The following is a 17,457-nucleotide window of genomic DNA, read 5'->3' on the forward strand; positions in this document are numbered from 1 at the left end:
TCTATACTAGTATCGATAAATATTACTCAGTTTTCGAAAATTTGGGAATAAAAATAAGAAACATAAAATTTAATTTTTTCTCGCTAGTTTTTTTTTTGTTATTTAAATTTTTAATTGATTATAAAGTTGAATTTCCTAATTTATGATGAGATTATTTCCCTTATCATGGTTTCTTAAAGTTTGTATACCTCTTTTCCTCTTCCGTAAATTAAACTGTAATTTTTTTCCGAACCCGTTACTAAATGTGGAACGGTTAATTCGATCTGTGAAAAACTATTTTTAGTTTAAATTTTTTCAATTTTTAACTTTATAAAATTAATTTACAATAATGCATAAAATTTTATTGTCTTTTATAATGCATTTTTTTAAAATAGTTTGCTTCACAATTTACTCTTAATATTTGTTAGTTTTAAAATCTATTTGTTTCAAAAATCATTAGAAAATCATATTTCAATTTGTAAGTATGTAAATAAGAGTTATGGGCATTATTTAATAAAATTTAAAATTTGAATTTATTCAAGCTAAAAGGATTAAAAGCACTACGGTATATCGTCAGATTTGGCACACTTTCTCTCCTGCCGGCATAAACAAATGCGCTGTGGGGCATTTTGTAAAATTTCCCACTATTTTATGCTACGCTCTGGCTGCTGCTGCTTCTGTTGCTGCCACTTCCACTTCCACTGCTGTTGCTGCTGCTGCTGCTGCACCGCAGGCTGCTGTCTAAAAATGTCAAAATTATTAAGCCCAAATATGGGCCACTCACGAACAAAAGCATTGAAGCTGCCTCAAGATGCCTGTCTCATTACAGTTGCAATCGAGTAGCAAAGTTTATCGCTTGTCGTATACGTAATATCCACATGGCGTATGCGTAATGTGTGCGACTTTAAAGCACAACAACACTAACGGCCTCGGCTACTCGGGGATCAGCAAATGCGAGCAATCATATGTAATACATCTATTAATTATAAATAACTATATTTAATTTATAAACAAAGTTTTGAGATCAAACCGACCACGAGATTCGGTTTTCTCTCTAGTTTCTCTCTCATTGCGAAACTGATAAGAAACTGAAGCTGATAAATCGCTGCTCAAAACGTGGGTGGTAACATAAGTTGAGTAAACTCAAAGAAGATTCTTTTTAAATATACATAGTCTACAAAATAAATAAGTATTACTGAATCTGTTATTAAACGTGGGTTGTTTAATAAATTCTGGCTTTATATGAATTTTTCTAAAAATAAATTAAATTCAAATTCATGTTTTGTTTTTTATTTAGATACAAAAATTTGCGATACTTGTCAATTTATTTAAAACAAAATTAAGGTCTTAATATGTAAAACATTTTTTAATATCATAATATTTTTTACAATTTATTCTTAAATTTGTACAAATTTGTTTATGGCTTAGATTCAAATTTTCCTATGCTTAAGCTAACTATAAATTTAAAATTTACAACACAAGCTTTTATTCATTTAAAATTAACCATAGTTTTTATAATTTTTGAAATAATCTGTTGCTTTAAATATAATAACTTGTAAGCAGTGAATTTAAAATGTTTTATTTGTAAATATTTGCATATACAATTTAAAATTGTGCTTCTAAAAACTATTTTTTCTTTATTCTACCAATAATAATTATTGCTGTTGAATGTTTACGTAAATTAACTAAAATAAACTGCTTTAACCACCCTCGCATTAATGAGCAAAAGTCGCTAGAGAAACCCACATTTAATCTGTAATTTTAGTGCGCTTCGAGAACTTGAAGCGATCACAGCTGGCGGTACAAGACGCAAAAAAAGTGAAAATTAAAATCAGAAAATAAAACGCATATTGGAATTGGCGATAAGCCCTTTTTAGGTGTTATCACTGAGCACAATTCTTTAACGGAAACCCGCTCGACATATTAACAAATATCCTGGCCATGTTGTGGCGTTGTTTGTTGCTGCTTTTGCTAATCGTGGGCGGAGTAAACTGCAATGCCAATTCCAATCACACCATCGATTATGAAGAGTCCACGCTGCGTATACTTGATGTGGCCACACAGCGAATGCGTTCAATTTGGGAAATGCGCAAGCGCATCTTTCTGCAACTCACATCGAAGGGAAAATCTCCGCTGGGAGGACAGGCGCCCAGCAAACAGGAGGTGGAAATGGAAACCTATAGATTAGTTTATGAGCTGGCTGCCAATTTGAGTGTTGTGCCCGTTGAGCAACTGCGAGATCTGAAGCTGCGACGTCGCGTTCAACGTCTGGCCAAGTTGCAGTTGCAGGGATTACGACCGGAACAATATGAGCAATCCAAGGATTTATTGAGAGCCATGCAGAACTTTATAAGCGGCTCGCTGGTCTGCACTCATGAGGATTGCTCGGCTCGACGACCCACGGCCATGTATCCACAGCTCTACAATCAGAATATGCGAACCAAACGATATGAGGATCTCTCCTTTAACTGGTACAGTTGGCGCAGTGCCATCAATGACAAGGATACGGCAAGATCCACATTCATTGACTATGTGCGTTTGCTGAGAATTGCGGCTACTTACAATGGACATGTGACGCCCTCACGCACCTGGTATCTCTACTATGACACGGAGAACTTTCAGGCCGAGATGGAATCGGGTGAATATCCATATACACCATAAATTTGTCCTAGCTATGTTGTGTCAAAATTTCAGACTTCTAGGTCTTACGGTTTAAGCTGCACAAAGTTCAGTCAGATAGGAAAAACATTTTTATATATAGATAAAAACAAAATTTATATATGTTTTTATATTAATAGCATACATTTCTTTTTAAATTTGTCTTAGCTATGTTGTGTCAAAATTTCAGCATTCTAGGTCGTATCGTTTAAGCTGTTCAAAGATCAGTTAGTCAGGACAAACAGTTTTTTATATATAGATAGAAAAAATATTTTTTTTTTATATTAATAGTATCTATTTCTATGTTGTGTAAAATTTTAGCCTTCTAGGTCTTACCGCTCAAGCTGCATAAAGATCAGTCAGTCAGGACAAACACTTTTATATATATATATAGAAAAAAAAATTTATTTTTTTAAAATTAATACTACATATTTCTTCTTTCTTAAGTTATCTGGGAGATAATGCCACTATATCGGGAATTGCACGCCTATTTAAGGCACTCGGCTATCCAGGCTTATCCCAAGGCCGACTTCAAGGACGATGGCGCCATTTCGGCACCAGTATTGGATCAGATGCTATCACAGGCCTGGTATCCGCATCAGATCTTTCCATCGCCCTTTCCCAAGGATCAATTGCCTTCGGTGCATCATCGTCTGGAAGAGGTGCTTGTTACCCCTGTGAAGATTAATAAGAAAGCCGCCGAGTTCTTTGAGAGCTTGGGACTTAATAAAATGACCGAGTAAGTAACGTTCAATACCAGAAAAATATAAAAAAAAAAAGAAATTAAAATTTTAAATTTCATTTCTTAATCCTTAATTCTTGAACATGGTAGAGGTTTCTATGAGCGCTATTCACGCCGCATGAATGATGACGAAGGTGGTCCGGATTGCAAGTCGCAGGTTTATTACTTTCCACCGGAGGTGGCACTGCGTTATTGCCCCAAACTGGACTATAAGAAGATGATGCAGATTCATGGCACAATGGCGGAATTGCAGTACAATATCTATAAGAAGGAGCTGGCATTTGGGCTGGACACTGAACCCTGTCCGGGATTTGGCAGCGCCTTGGGAGAGACGGCTGTGTTGGCCTCGGGAACAGCTCGGCATCTGCAGCGATTACACATTTTGATCAGTGACAGTCTGACCGAGGGACAATCCCTCAATCGATTACTTCGCATGGGAGTTCACACATTGCTGGCTGTTCCACAGTATTTCATCAACGACAAGTTCCTGGTGGATGTCATGGATGGCAGGATTGGGGTGAATGAATACAATTGCGCCTATTGGAGATTGCAGGACAAATACGCCGGAGTGCAGCCGCCCATTTGGCGTTCCGAAAAGGACTTTGACATGGACTACAAATTCTATCGCGGCATGAATCCAGATACTTCCAATACCAGGTCGGTTTTGTGTAAATGAAAAAGTTATTCAGTCTCAATAGTACAAAGCGCATCCCCTTGACATTTTTTCAAAAACTTTGAACACTCATAACTTCATCAAAAATTAACAGATTTTCAAGTGGAATGTCATTTTGATCATGATTTGGCCTCTAAAATGATTCTGCATTTAAATTTTTATCATCTAGAAAATTTGATATTTTTTCGATTTTAAGCCATCTAACATCCAATTTTGCATACCTACCCCTTGACATTTTTTCAAAAACTTTGATCTCTCATAACTTCATCAAAAATTTACCGATTTTCAAGCGGAATGTCATTTTGATCATGATTTGGCCTCCAAAATGATTCTGCATTTAAATTTTTATCATCTAGAAAATTTGATATTTTTTTTGATTTTAAGCCATCTAACATCCAATTTTGCATACTTACCCCTTGACATTTTTTCAAAAACTTTGATCTCTCATAACGTCATCAAAAATGTACCGATTTTCAAGCGGAAAGTCATTTTGATCATGATTTGGCCTCCAAAATGATTCTGCATTTAAATTTTTATCATCTAGAAAATCTGATCTATTTTTGATCATGGTCTGAAATTTATTTTTATGTCATATCATAGGAAATTCATTTCGGAAATTCTGGGCTTTCAATTCTACCGATCCTTTTGCCTGGCGAGCGGTCAATACAAACCGGGGGATTCCATGTATCCTCTGCACAACTGCGATTTCAATAACAGCACGGAGGCCGGCAATTTGATACGGTAAGTAAGGCAGAAATCTTAAGAAATCTATTAATTAGAAAGCATTAATTTAGTGAAATGATGCAACTGGGCGCCACAAGACATTGGCGCGATATTATGCAAATTGCAACGGGAGAACGCAGGTTGAGTGGACGTGGAGTTTTGGAATACTTTGCACCACTCTTTACCTGGTTAAAGGAACGTAATATGCAGCTGGATATTGAACCCGGCTGGGATGCAGATGAATGTAAGTTGCACTCTGTATTTATCTGGATTTTCCTTCTCTAAATTGAAATTTTTTCGTTGCAGTGTGTCGTAAGGAATAGCATTAATCGTAAAGATATTGAATACGATCTGTCTAATCTTATCCTTACTTATTGTTATAATCAAACAAATCTGTAATAAAACAGTCTACACTTCAACAAGAAGGATTTTAATGGATTTCTTAGTTTTTAGAAATTTCTAAATAAAAATGTCAAGAATTCTTTGAATCAGGAAATCAGTTAACCGAATGCTAATCGAATACAAAAGAATCGTTTATTTGTTGTAATATATACAAAGGCACTTTGGTAAAACGACAGAAGATTATGCTTAAACTTATTTTTTAGAAATACATTAAATATACAGATTAATCAATTATGAATTGTGGTCGATGCGTAAGTCTGGATGATTGAATAACTAGCTTGTAGCACAGATTTATAAATATAGATAGTTCTATGCGGTTGATGGTTTGTTTCCAATAGATTGTCGAGAGATCTGAGATGTAGTTTAGCGGTGGTCAGCCTTTTTGCTCCTGCTGCTCCGAGTGCTCTCATCGTTATGTTTTGGGCGCCAGAGAGGCGCACAAGCACTTGAGCGAACAGGTCCTATTCTCTAGCGAGCTTACATTATCTAAATACATGTTTTGGGATAACATATATCGATCTTAAGCGAATTTATAATAAGAATTCAGCGCCAGCAAGACGCACAAGCCAATTCTGCTTTTAAGGCTAGTGTTGAAGGCGACTTATATTATTCATTGTTTGAAGTTTTGGACGATCCCGTGATATTAAAGCTGGATTGTGTTAACGCAGATGTAAATGATTGAATATGTTATAGACAGATCTATAGAATGGCGATTTACATGGTAGTCTCCGAGTCTGGCGGCGTGTGATAGTTGAGATTGTAGGCGGGCGGTCCGTTGTTGAGAAATGCCATGGAGCGAATGCTTTCCCTTGAAGCAGTACGTTTGGAGAATGACATGTGTCCCTGTCCTTGTGATGGTTGCTGACTGCTGCTGACATAAACAGGCGCCGGTTCCGGCAAAGGAGGAGGTGGCAAATATTGTTGTTGTTGTTGCTGCTGTTGTTGCTGATGGTGCAGTGGATGCTGCTGATAGAGCGGTGGTGTACAGGGTGCTTGAGGTGGACTGGCACCACTCAATCCCGCAAAGACATTCTCGCTGGCATTGTAATTGGCCGTGGAAAGTGGACGTGAGCCATGAAAATTGGAGTAACTGGAGCGCACCGAAGGCGGTCGATTATTATACAAATCATCGTTGTTCAGCTGTGTATTGGAGTGTTGATAACTGGCATTGTAATGACCACCACCACCAATGGGTGCCACAGGCGGTGGTGGCAACGGTGGCGATGCCTGCTCTTCCATATTTGGTGGCAACAACATGCCCTGACCATTTGTATTATAATAAATGGGATCGAGTGGTATATTCTTGCGATAACTGTGATAATAATGATTGTTGCTCTTGCCCAGACTTTCCAATTGTGCCGCGGCAATATTATTGCTATTCTTAACAATATCATTGTTTAAATATTGCAAATTGCTGGCGGTGAGTGAACGTTTCTCCTGGCGATGAAATGAGCCCAGTTGTGGCTGTTGATATTGTTGCTGTTGCTGTTGTTGTTGCAGTTGTTGTTGATCCAGCAGCTTGGTGACCGGATTCTGATGATATTTGCGACGGGAACTGCGTGTGCTGCTTCTCACATAGCTGCCACTGCCACTGCTGTCTGCTCCTGCTCCTCCTCCCGAGCTATGTTTGGATCGAAGCGTATCCCTGGAACCATGATGAGAACGTCCACCGCTCGATTGTCTGCCATGTGAACCGCGTGCCATCACCGAACGACGTTTAACGCGACGCGGTGTCATCGGTTTGGGACTCAATTCGCCACCATCCTGATCCTGGGCATCACCGCCAATCACATCGCCACGATGTCGTATTGTGTCGCTGCTGTTGCCAAACTCAATGGAGTACAACGACTGGCGATGCTTTGACTGCTTGTTAATGTGCTTCACTGTAGATGACAGAAACATACATTTAATACAAATCACTTGCAACTATAAAACGATCTCAAAAAAGAGCAGGCTTAAAGTGAGCAGCAGTTACCTGGGGTTAGACAGAGAAAGAGTTTATGTGTGTTGTTGTGTTTGAAGGCGGTTAAATGGTACAGAATTAGCTACAGAATAGATCCGTTGGGTTAGAAGTACGCTAAACGCTACATGAAGAAGCCAGTCGACCAAAAATGTTTATACAGTATGTCAGGTAATTGATTTAAAAAACAAAACGTACACAAATTTGATTTTTTATAACTTAAAAACAGTTAAATGCTCTAGATTTCATTATTTTTGTTCATTTAACATTTTTAGTTATAAATCAAGAAATAGAACTTTATGTAAAATAAAATTTTTGAACTAGTTCTTGATTAAAAAAATTGAAATAATTATTCTTATTTCTGTATCAGTATCAACATAAATTTAAAATTTATAGAATACCGCTCATATTGTATTTTTGAAGTTATATTGTCATTTGTATTATAAAATTGAAAAATTTAAATTTTATACACATCTAAAAAAAAACAATTTACTTTGTACTCTTAATTCAATCTGAATTCTGATTTCATAATTAATTTAAATAATATTAAAAAGAGTTTAAATTTATTTTTTGAATAAAAAATTAAAAAATTTCGTATTTTAAACTTAAAACTCTGTTTTCCCTAATTTTGTCAAAAGAAAGAAATAATTCAATTCAATTTAATAAAGTCAACTAGATTACATTTTTACTTTTTTCCGCTTGTTACAAGACCTGGCAAAAGTTTTTTTCTTGTCAGCTGCTTTTAGTTAATGTTGAAATAAATAAAATAAAGTAAATAAAGTAAATATAAACAACTCTAAAAACAATTATGTGCATTTTTGTTCCATTATAAAAATAATTACTTGACATACTGTACCACTATATATAGTAGATAATACTTAGGTATATATAATCAACAACAAGTTAAGGAAAAGTTAAAGGCGGCCAGACATTTGTGTAAATGAACATTTATTGGAAACGCATTGAAATCTTTGCAAGAAATTGGCACACGCAATTAGTTTGTAAATATTTATAGCTATACTATAAATAGATCGATAGATCCGGGCATAACTATAATTACTAATTAGCAAATTGTGTGGTAGCTTAAACTCTAGACTTAACAAATTCATATACTATATAACTATATAATTTATATACTATAACGAATCTCGCAACTTTTCTATATCTCTAACTGTACTGTATGCATGGTATGCTCTTCAATATTATCTATTATTCTCAACAAAAAAGGCAACTATTTAATTATATTTATTCAGTAGTTCCATGGAGAAGTTCACGCTTCTCGCTTTGCTTCTCCTTTATCGTTTCTCCACTTTTCCAAAGGCATTCTGGTTTGCAAATTGGCATAAATATTTTATATTTTGAAAAGTTTTATCATTGGAATTATTTTTAAAAATTTTCTTTACGTTTTTTCAATAAAATTTTGTGACATTTTTGTGTGTTTTTGTTTTCGTGTTTTTCTTTTTGTAGTATCACAGTTCAACATAAAATTATGAAGGCATTCATCAACTTTTCGCTTTGCGTTTCGCTTCTCTTTTGCTTCTCTCCCATTTTGATTTAACTTATTTTTTTTCGATTTTGTAACATTTTTCTATCACATTTCACAATGTTTTAACAAAAGCCATTTTGGAAAGTTTCTAAGATGTGTGTGTGTGAATGGTTTTTTTTTTTGTGTTTTTTTGCACAATTTTAGTTAATGGCTTTTTTTCAAGGCATCCGATTTAAAGCTTAATCTTAAGTCTAATTTTCACTAAAAGTGCAATGCAAGTGAAAGTTTATGATATTTTTCTTTTGTTCATTATCTAATGTATTTCGGTTTAATTTTTATTTACTCCAAATAAATTCCGTTTTGCAATTGGAAATTTTGGAACTGAAACACACATATTCAAACTGGATTGTTTAGAATTTACTTCGAATCTCAGTTGTTTCATTTGAGATGTTATGAAGTGAATTTCTGATTTCCCATATGTTTCTGCCTTTGCAATCTTTATACATTTTTTTAGAATCTGTTGTTTCGTTTTCTAATTGTTCCACTTTTTAAATGGTAGTTTTGGAAATTGGCAACAGTTTCTTAAACTTGTTTCAAACAAGTTTCGACTTGCATTGCCCTTAAAGTGCGTACTGGACTGTACAAGAACTTGTAATAGTGTTTCTATTCTGTTGTTCCTAACCTATTTGTGATATTTCGTCGGTTTAACATTAAATCTGTGTTAGCCACAACAATAAACGACAACACATACTAAATGTAATATACAGAGTTAGTATGGACAACAAAAACACATGGGACACAAGCGGCAAATTGACCAGCACCTGGAGCAGATTTCAAAGATTTTGTTTAAGAGAGACAGAGAGAGAGAGTCAGAGAAAGAGAGGCATTATAATAAAAGCTGGACATACTGAGAGAGACAGATAGAGAGAGAGAGAGAGTGAGAGGCAGGCAGGCAGGCAGCGTCAAGGATCGAGAGCAGCCGCCGTCATATTGCTCCTATGTCTAAAAAAGTCTTTAAATTTTGGTCAGTAAACAGAGGAATCCGAGAAAGCTTTGAGGATCTTCAACTTGATCCTGGACTGAGGCCAGAGCTGGGAATAGTAATTATATTTTCTTATTAGCACTTAAGAAAATAATATACAAATATTTACTAAACAATTAAGTGATTTAATTAGTTAAGTATTTCGACAATACTTAAATTTTTTTAAATTTTATCTCCACTAATTTATAAGGCAATTGAGATTTAGTTAATTTTGATCGAACTATTTTTGTATACAAAAAATTGTGTTAAATATTTCTTATAATTTGTTGTTAAAAATAAAAGTTATAATTTTAATTGTATAATGAAACCTAAATACACATACAAAAATTGTAATGTGCATTCAAGTTTTATTAGAAAATTGTTAAATAACTCTTATTTTAAGTAATTATAAAAAAAGTTGAGGATCCGTGAATAGAAATTATTATTTTTATTGCAATAAAACCAAATGTTATTATTGAACTTTATTAATAAAACTTAAATTCACACAGAAAAATTGTTAGGCGCATTTAAGTTTTATTAAAAAATTGGTTAAATAGCTCTTGTTTTAGGTATTTATAAAAAAAAATGGCATTAAAAATATAAGTTATTTTTTAAATTTTATAATAAAACCTAAATTCACACACAAAAATTGTTTGGTGCATTCAAGTTTTATTAAAAATATGGTTAAATAACTTTTATCTTAAGAATTTATAAAAGGAACCGTGAACAGTAATTAAATCTTCAGTTAGAAATCTAATCTCAATTGACTTTTTAATTGTGAGGAGTTTAAATTTAAGCTTTTTCCAAATGAATTTGGTATTAGTTGAAATACTTAACTAAAAAATCGTATAACTGTTTAAACAAAAATTAAATTGTAATCACTATTACCAGCTCTAGGTGGGAACTAAGCCTGGGCGCCCACAATGGAATTGCAAAAGGAGCGCGGACGTGTCTTTTTCCCACTGCGTCTATTGACATGTGGTGCCTGTTGGGAGTGCTGGGATTGCTGCTGGGATTGCATGGATTGATGCAGCTCATCCTCCAGGCGATCATCGCTCTGGGTGCGCACAATGTCACAGAAATTCGCCTGCGTGGGCTGTGGGCGTGGCTGGCGACGCTGACTACGCCTAACCATTGGAGAGCCTGGGACATGTTGTGTGGGCATTGCATACTTTTCGGCAATTTCCGGCGAGAGATCTGGATAAGGAGCCTGGCCCAGACGTGGCTGGAATATATGTGGACGTGGTAATGGCGGCGAAGGAGGCGAAGGTGGCGACAACAACTCCTGGCAACTGTGTATGGGCACCGTGGGCAATGGTATTTGTGCGGGGCGTGGCAATTGCCGCCCACCACGCAACATTCTAGGTGAATAACCCATCGATTTGGGCTGCAAATCATAGACATATGTCTGATTATTATTGGGACTAGATTGCGAAATATTATTGCTGTTGTTATTCGGATGCTCGAAGAGACTGTTGGGCGTGGGACTTTGAAAGGGCACATAGGTCAGGCCACCAGAGTCACTTGGCAGCGAGAAATTATCCTCATCCTCCTCCAGATTGCGTGACAAGCGATCCACTGGCAGTTGTGAATATTTCACATCTGGCAATGATTTTGGCGGCTTTGGTTTGTGATGAATGCGCGCAAAGTGCGAATTGTTGACAGTTGTCATGTTGTTGTCACCATGATAAATGCTATAGTTGCTGTTGCTCAGCGAATTGGCCAATTGAGGATTGGAGTTCTGCAGCGAGGCATAGCTCAAAGAGGGCGTGGTCTGTGCGCTTTGTGGCGACATGGACATGGAAATGGACATGGGACTGATAGAGTTTAAATTTGAATTTGTCGCTGTTCTAACTGGATTTAAATTGGCTTGCATAGGATTTAAATCTTGGTTTAAATTGGCTTGAATCGGTTTTGAATTGGAATTGGCATTGGAATTCTGTTGGCGTTGCTTGCGTCTTTGGCTGCTCTCGCTGTGTCGCTTGTTGCTGCCACTGTGATTGCTGCTGTTGTTGTTGCCAATGTTGCTGCTGCTGTTGCCAATGTTGCCAATGTTGCTGTTGCCACTTGTGTTGTGGGTTAAATGTGTGGTATTATGCGTATTATGATTAATTGTTGCTGTGTCTATATCGGCTGAATGATGAACATTATTAAGTGTATTATTATAGCTGTTGCAATTGCTGTGGTTGTTGTTGTGGTTGTTGTTGTGGTTGCTCGTTTGTTGTTTGTGTTGTCGTTGTTGTTGATGCGATTGCTGTTGTTGTTGATGATAAAATTGCAGTGAGTTTTGCTGCATCTGCTGCTGCTGCTGCAGTTGCAGCTGCTTATTTGATTGCATTGTGGCGCTTGCTGATGTTGTCGGTATACTTGTATAGCTCACGTACATTGGATGGACGACCGTGTGCTGTGGACTCTTCGCGTCGCCGTTCATGAAATCGACTGTAAACCAGAAATTGATTAAAATGCTTTAACATTACCGCATAGGTTCGATATGCATGCTGTAATTATTAATTACATCATGTAGGCAGTTATGTTTCACAAATCTCCAAAGTTTTTCATCTCAAAGATGTTTAAGAGCAACGGAATAAAAAAGTCGGCGTTCCTCAACTATAAGAAAATTCATGTTTACGTATACATTTACAAGCAGAATTTTATAATTTTTAAAATGTACAATAAAAATTCTTGTTCAAATTATTTATGAAATAATTTTTTATCACATATTTGAGTTATACTACAGGGACTGTAATCATTATAAGTTTTATTATAAAACACAAGAAATAATAATTATTTTTGAATATTACATTTGAGCAAAAATATAAAAATCATCAAATAATGATTATTTTGACTTTTTTTAAGGAATATGGAAAAAATTTATATATATTCCTAGTAAAAAATAACATAAAACTCAAGAATAATAATAATAATTATTATTTCTTGAGTTTATTCTTATTTTATAAGGCTGACTTTTACTAGAATACTATTTTTTTAATTAAAAAATTAATTTAAATTGATTTAATGAAATTGAAATATTTTTGAAAATATATTTTTAAATTTCAGAAACGCCGACAATTAATTTTGCATTGCATTTCTTTTGTTACCAATTTGTGAAACATGCCTGATTAAATGTCAATTATGATTAAACAGCGCTTAAAAACAATCATAGTTTTTGTTTTGTTTTCTCTTTCTGGTTATAAAGACGTAAACATAGATTATAACATGAATTACAAGCATACGTATATGTATATATGATGTGATATGATATATGGTATATATATGGTATGCATTACAGTTCTCTTTTTTTTTTTTTTGTTTCTGTTTTATAGACAAATCACATGACGAAACAGTTTACACATTGGTTAATGGCATTCCGGATAGGTTTTGGATTTGGACATACTATAACAAAGCATCGTTTTCATTTTCTCATAAATAAATACGTAATAGAAATTAACAATCTAAACATGACATTCATTTCATTTCATTTTGTTTCGTTTCACAAACATTCGGCATAAGTTTTGTTTTTTGTGCTGCACTTGGGATTGAAATATTATAAGTTAAGTATAGATATATTTACAAAGGAAATTCTAGTTAAGTTAAGAGAGGAGTATGGGATATTGGGTCCACAGATAATACATATAATTAAAATACAATTGTTAAGAGCAAGGCTGATAGTCTTCAAACAGGAAGTAAAATGATCAGTAATGCCCACTAAAACCAAAAATTCGATAAATTAGGATACAAATATAGTTAAAAATAAGAGTAATAGAGAAAAAAAATAGATTGGAAAAGCTAAGAAAAAATATTTAATAGTTTTGGTGGCAATAACACAAAAGTTGCTAAACAGTAACAACTTGGAATAACACTTTCAGCCAATTTTTATTAAAAACACAAAAAACCATTTTAAATATTTTGTTTTGGGAATTTAATATAGGGAAAAAAAGTCGAATTAGAAGTCTTTTGCTTGAGCAATTAAAAATTAAAAAAGAATTGCATTTGAAGGAGATTATTTAAAATGTCAAATGATAAATTTTCGGATAGGAAATGTTTTGATTATTTCCAGATAAAGTAGTTTTCAAAAGTTTAATTGGCAACTGTTGGATTAACTTCCTGGATGACTTTACAGCCTTGTTTAGAATTTTAACCAGCACCGATTAGTGATTGATATACGAGATACGAGTACGATTATGTATGTGCCATATATAAATATGTGAGTTGTATAGAACTTACATCTGTCGTCCTCATCGAGAAATATGCAGCTGATTAGAATTGCACCAAGTATACCCAGCAGCTATAAATGAAAGTGGGAGTATATACATATATATATATAATTTATAGCAATTTGAAGCACTTTAAATTGATTAATGCTCACCGCCAGCGCGCACTGTACTCCGGAGTGTATGACCTCAACAAGTGTATAGTCCAATAGACAGTCCTCGACACGCTCCGGGCGCAGGGGACGAAATGGATCATCGGATATGGATGTGTTATAGGTGGGCTTACAGCCATAACCATTTGCCTCGAACCACGATGCGCTCCCAGTGCCCATATTCAACAAATCGCTCTCCTGTTGACCAATAACAATAAATAAAGTGTTACAACATTTTGATATTATTTCAAAGTATGTCAAGTAATTGTTTTGTTAAAGAACCCAATTAAAGTATTATAATTTTTGAACAATTTTAAAATAAACACCTAAGATGTTCTCAATCATTCAGATATTTTTTTTAGATCTCTTATTTTCAATTTTCGATAAAGGTCGAAAAACAAAGATTTGTAATAATTTTTTTTTCAATTACATTGCCTTGTCAACACAATTATTATACATACTGTATATAGCTTACTTGATGGGGGAGAATGACCCCAATTACTTACCCTATTATCCAGGTTGCCGACATTTAAATAGAAGCATATCATAAACGCATTCCAGCCAATCCACACAAAGTTCCACAACAAATACTGATGACCAAAAAAAAAAAAAGAAAGAAAGAAAATTTGGGTTATCATTATCGCATTATCACCAATCGATAAGGGAGGGGGAGTGAGGGAGATACCACGTGCATTTGTTTACTTACAGTTATGATGTATTTGATTCTAAAATGATATGCGCCATAGAATCCAAATATAACGAATAGTATTTGAAAGAAGTTGACCAATATGGGCGCCCACATATATCCGAGAAAGTCGAATACCTGGCGTTCGATTATCGTTATCTGTAGAGGCGGGAGGGTGAAGAAATCCAAACAGATAACACGCATTGTTTGCATGCACATAAAAAAAGCATAATAAATTAGTGAACAAGGTCAATATATACAGTAGGGTGCATCAATTTGTATGAGAAAAAAAATTAAAAAATTGGTAACCCATATTCGTAAACTACGGACAATTAAATAATAAATATTAAGTGTTTTTCACCAAAAAACTCTAAAATCAATTCCTAGTCCCCGCTTTTTTTGTATTTTTTCAAAATTTTATGCCATGTTATTATTAGCATATCTTTCTAAGTAGGGAGACCAGGATTTTTAAGATTATATAAAATTGTCATAGAATCAAAGGACCTTAAAACTCAATTTTAAACAAAAAAAAAACACAAAATTGTTCAATTAAAAAAGCGGAAACTAGGAATCGATTATAGAACTATAGTTTCTTGGTGAAAACATGTAAGAATGGAACGTAGATTATGAATTGAGCTATTTTTTTTTTTGGGAAAAAAATTGATGCGCCCTAATACACACAGAAAGAAAGAACACACTTACCATTTGCAGGAAGCATATTGACAGCAGAAAGTGTCGCCGTGTACACGAGCACGATCCCATCACAACATAATTATTCCATTCAGAAATTGGCTACCAAAGTGTGTGTGGGTGTGTGTGTGTTTGTGTGTGTGTTGAGCAACTTAAATGCAGAAAGCTGCATTGATTTAAATAGCTCGACACCACTCTTACACGCAGGTTTTATTGATTTCTTTCTCTTTCGCAATGCTTTGTTGTTTTAGTTTTGATCACTTTATGCTTTTAATTGCCTTTCTTATTTATGCTCTTGTTGTTTTTGTTCTTTCTATTGGCATTTCCGGGGATGCGTTTTACATTCTGCTTCAGCCTGTATGCTTGTGTGTGTGTGCGCGTGGAGTGCAACCTGCTTTGCCAGCCACTTGTTCTCTTTCGCACCTTAGAATATGTATGTTAAAAGGGAAACGAAGAAATGTAATGCCAGCTGCAAGCGACGAGGACAACACTTCGTATTGGGTACTTCGTTCGTTCGTTGCTCGTAGCAAAAAAAAACCTGATCTGTGTGAACTAAAAGTAAATAAAAAAGAAATTAAAACGAAATGTGAGCAGCAGCTACCGAGAGAAACTTGCCTCTCGCATAAATACAAAAACAAATAAACAAACACACACACACACACATACAAATGGACTCTCTCAGCATATCTCTGTGTAAACTACATACAGTAAGGCAACTAAGTATTCTAACAAAGCAAACCATATATGTAAATAATAAAAATAAATTGATAAAAGCTAAAAATATAATTATTATGATCTTTACATATAATAATAAGTATTGTTGCAGTTTTCTTTTTTGTCAAGCAAATTACTTGACTAACTGTATGTACATATGGCAGGTATGTTTGTGTGTGTGCACAAGTATTACGTGCACACGAACTTAATGCGAACTATTTTATTGCTTTTTGTTTTTTGTATATGTGTTGTTTTAAACAATTCTCAAGTGCCGTGCCCCGGTCAAGTAATTAATTAATTAATAAAGATGAGCAAATGACACAAACAACACTAACATTTCATCATACAGTGGCGGTTAACTTATTTGACCCACTATGCTTACATATGTACTTATTACAACATTTTCAAATGAATTTTTTTTTTTAAAGGCAAATAGAAATAAATACATTTTAAATAATATAAATTTGGAATTTAAACAAAATCTATTTATTTAATTTGTGTAATTAAATTAAACAAAAACGTGACGAGTCAAATGTGTTGGCAGTCACTGTACATAGGTCAGCATTAAGTGCACATACACACACACACACACACACACAACTATATGTAGACTTTTAATAAAGTTGCTGCTTTGCATATTAATTCAAGTGCAAGCGAATAATCAAATTAATGCCTATGACAACACAATACGCAGTATTTGGGTATCATCAAAACTTCTGACTTATGACTCAATTTCAATTGATTTCCGCAGGAGCACCACAATCACACACACACGCACACTCATATCAGTGATTGAATCACTCAAATCTGCCCGCACATAACAGTCATTTCCGTATGTTTACACTTCAATTATATTGTGTCCATTTATATAATATGCCACTGATGAGTTTACTTTTATTTTTATCAACAAATTAACACCCTTTTCTTTTCTTACGTAGCAAGTGCGCGGAGCAACTGTGATCGCGGTGCATGCAACAACTAAACTAGAAATGAACTACAGTGCAATGCTGTCAACTTAGCTATTTTTAACTAGTTCTGGCTATTTTCAGAGTTCGTTTGCTAGAAAAATTTATAAATTGCTGTTAGCTAGAAATCAGATTACTTTTAATATTTTTTCAGCTAAGTTATGCTATTAACATTTTGGGTAAAACTGTGGACACTACAAAGAAAACAAATTTAGAAGATTTCCAGCCAGAAACAGCTAAGCGCTTGGCAGCACTGGTTTTGTTTTGCCCGAGGGCTGCCACTCTGCAAAAATTTTCCGATCTGGCAGCATGTACCATTTTAATCAAATTGAAAAAACAGTTGCAACTAGAAAAATTTAACCTTCTCTACTGAGTTTATCTCAACATAAGAGATAG

General features: G+C 34.6%; 2 protein-coding genes across 5 annotated transcripts; one reads left to right on the forward strand and one right to left on the reverse strand.

Annotated features, from left to right (window-relative positions):
- Positions 1 to 1,748: 1,748 nt before the first annotated feature.
- LOC117783508 (angiotensin-converting enzyme) lies at positions 1,749 to 5,203 on the forward strand. The gene is made up of 6 exons (XM_034620927.1): positions 1,749 to 2,617; positions 3,085 to 3,376; positions 3,470 to 4,036; positions 4,653 to 4,793; positions 4,847 to 5,019; positions 5,082 to 5,203. The coding sequence occupies exons 1-6, from the start codon at positions 1,921 to 1,923 to the stop codon at positions 5,096 to 5,098; spliced, it is 1,887 nt and encodes a 628-aa protein (XP_034476818.1). The 5' UTR covers positions 1,749 to 1,920; the 3' UTR covers positions 5,099 to 5,203.
- An 84-nt stretch (positions 5,204 to 5,287) lies between these two features.
- On the reverse strand, positions 5,288 to 17,110 carry LOC117783506 (sodium/potassium-transporting ATPase subunit beta-1-interacting protein). 4 transcript variants are annotated; one of them, XM_034620926.1, is made up of 8 exons: positions 17,031 to 17,110; positions 15,395 to 15,934; positions 14,714 to 14,851; positions 14,514 to 14,597; positions 14,011 to 14,205; positions 13,869 to 13,929; positions 12,029 to 12,083; positions 6,915 to 7,060 (listed from the first exon to the last, which is right to left on the reverse strand). In XM_034620926.1, exons 2-8 carry the CDS (start codon positions 15,452 to 15,454, stop codon positions 7,048 to 7,050), a joined length of 606 nt encoding a protein of 201 aa, XP_034476817.1. In that variant the 5' UTR covers positions 15,455 to 15,934; positions 17,031 to 17,110; the 3' UTR covers positions 6,915 to 7,047. The 4 variants fall into 4 exon arrangements, with proteins under 4 accessions (XP_034476815.1, XP_034476816.1, XP_034476817.1 ...); XM_034620924.1 differs by lacking the exon at positions 12,029 to 12,083 and having other exon boundaries at positions 5,288 to 7,060; XM_034620923.1 differs by lacking the exon at positions 6,915 to 7,060 and having other exon boundaries at positions 10,547 to 12,083.
- Positions 17,111 to 17,457: the final 347 nt, after the last annotated feature.

This window comes from Drosophila innubila (genome assembly GCF_004354385.1).
Source record: "Drosophila innubila isolate TH190305 chromosome 2R unlocalized genomic scaffold, UK_Dinn_1.0 1_C_2R, whole genome shotgun sequence".
In the NCBI taxonomy this organism is placed as follows: domain Eukaryota; kingdom Metazoa; phylum Arthropoda; class Insecta; order Diptera; family Drosophilidae; genus Drosophila; species Drosophila innubila.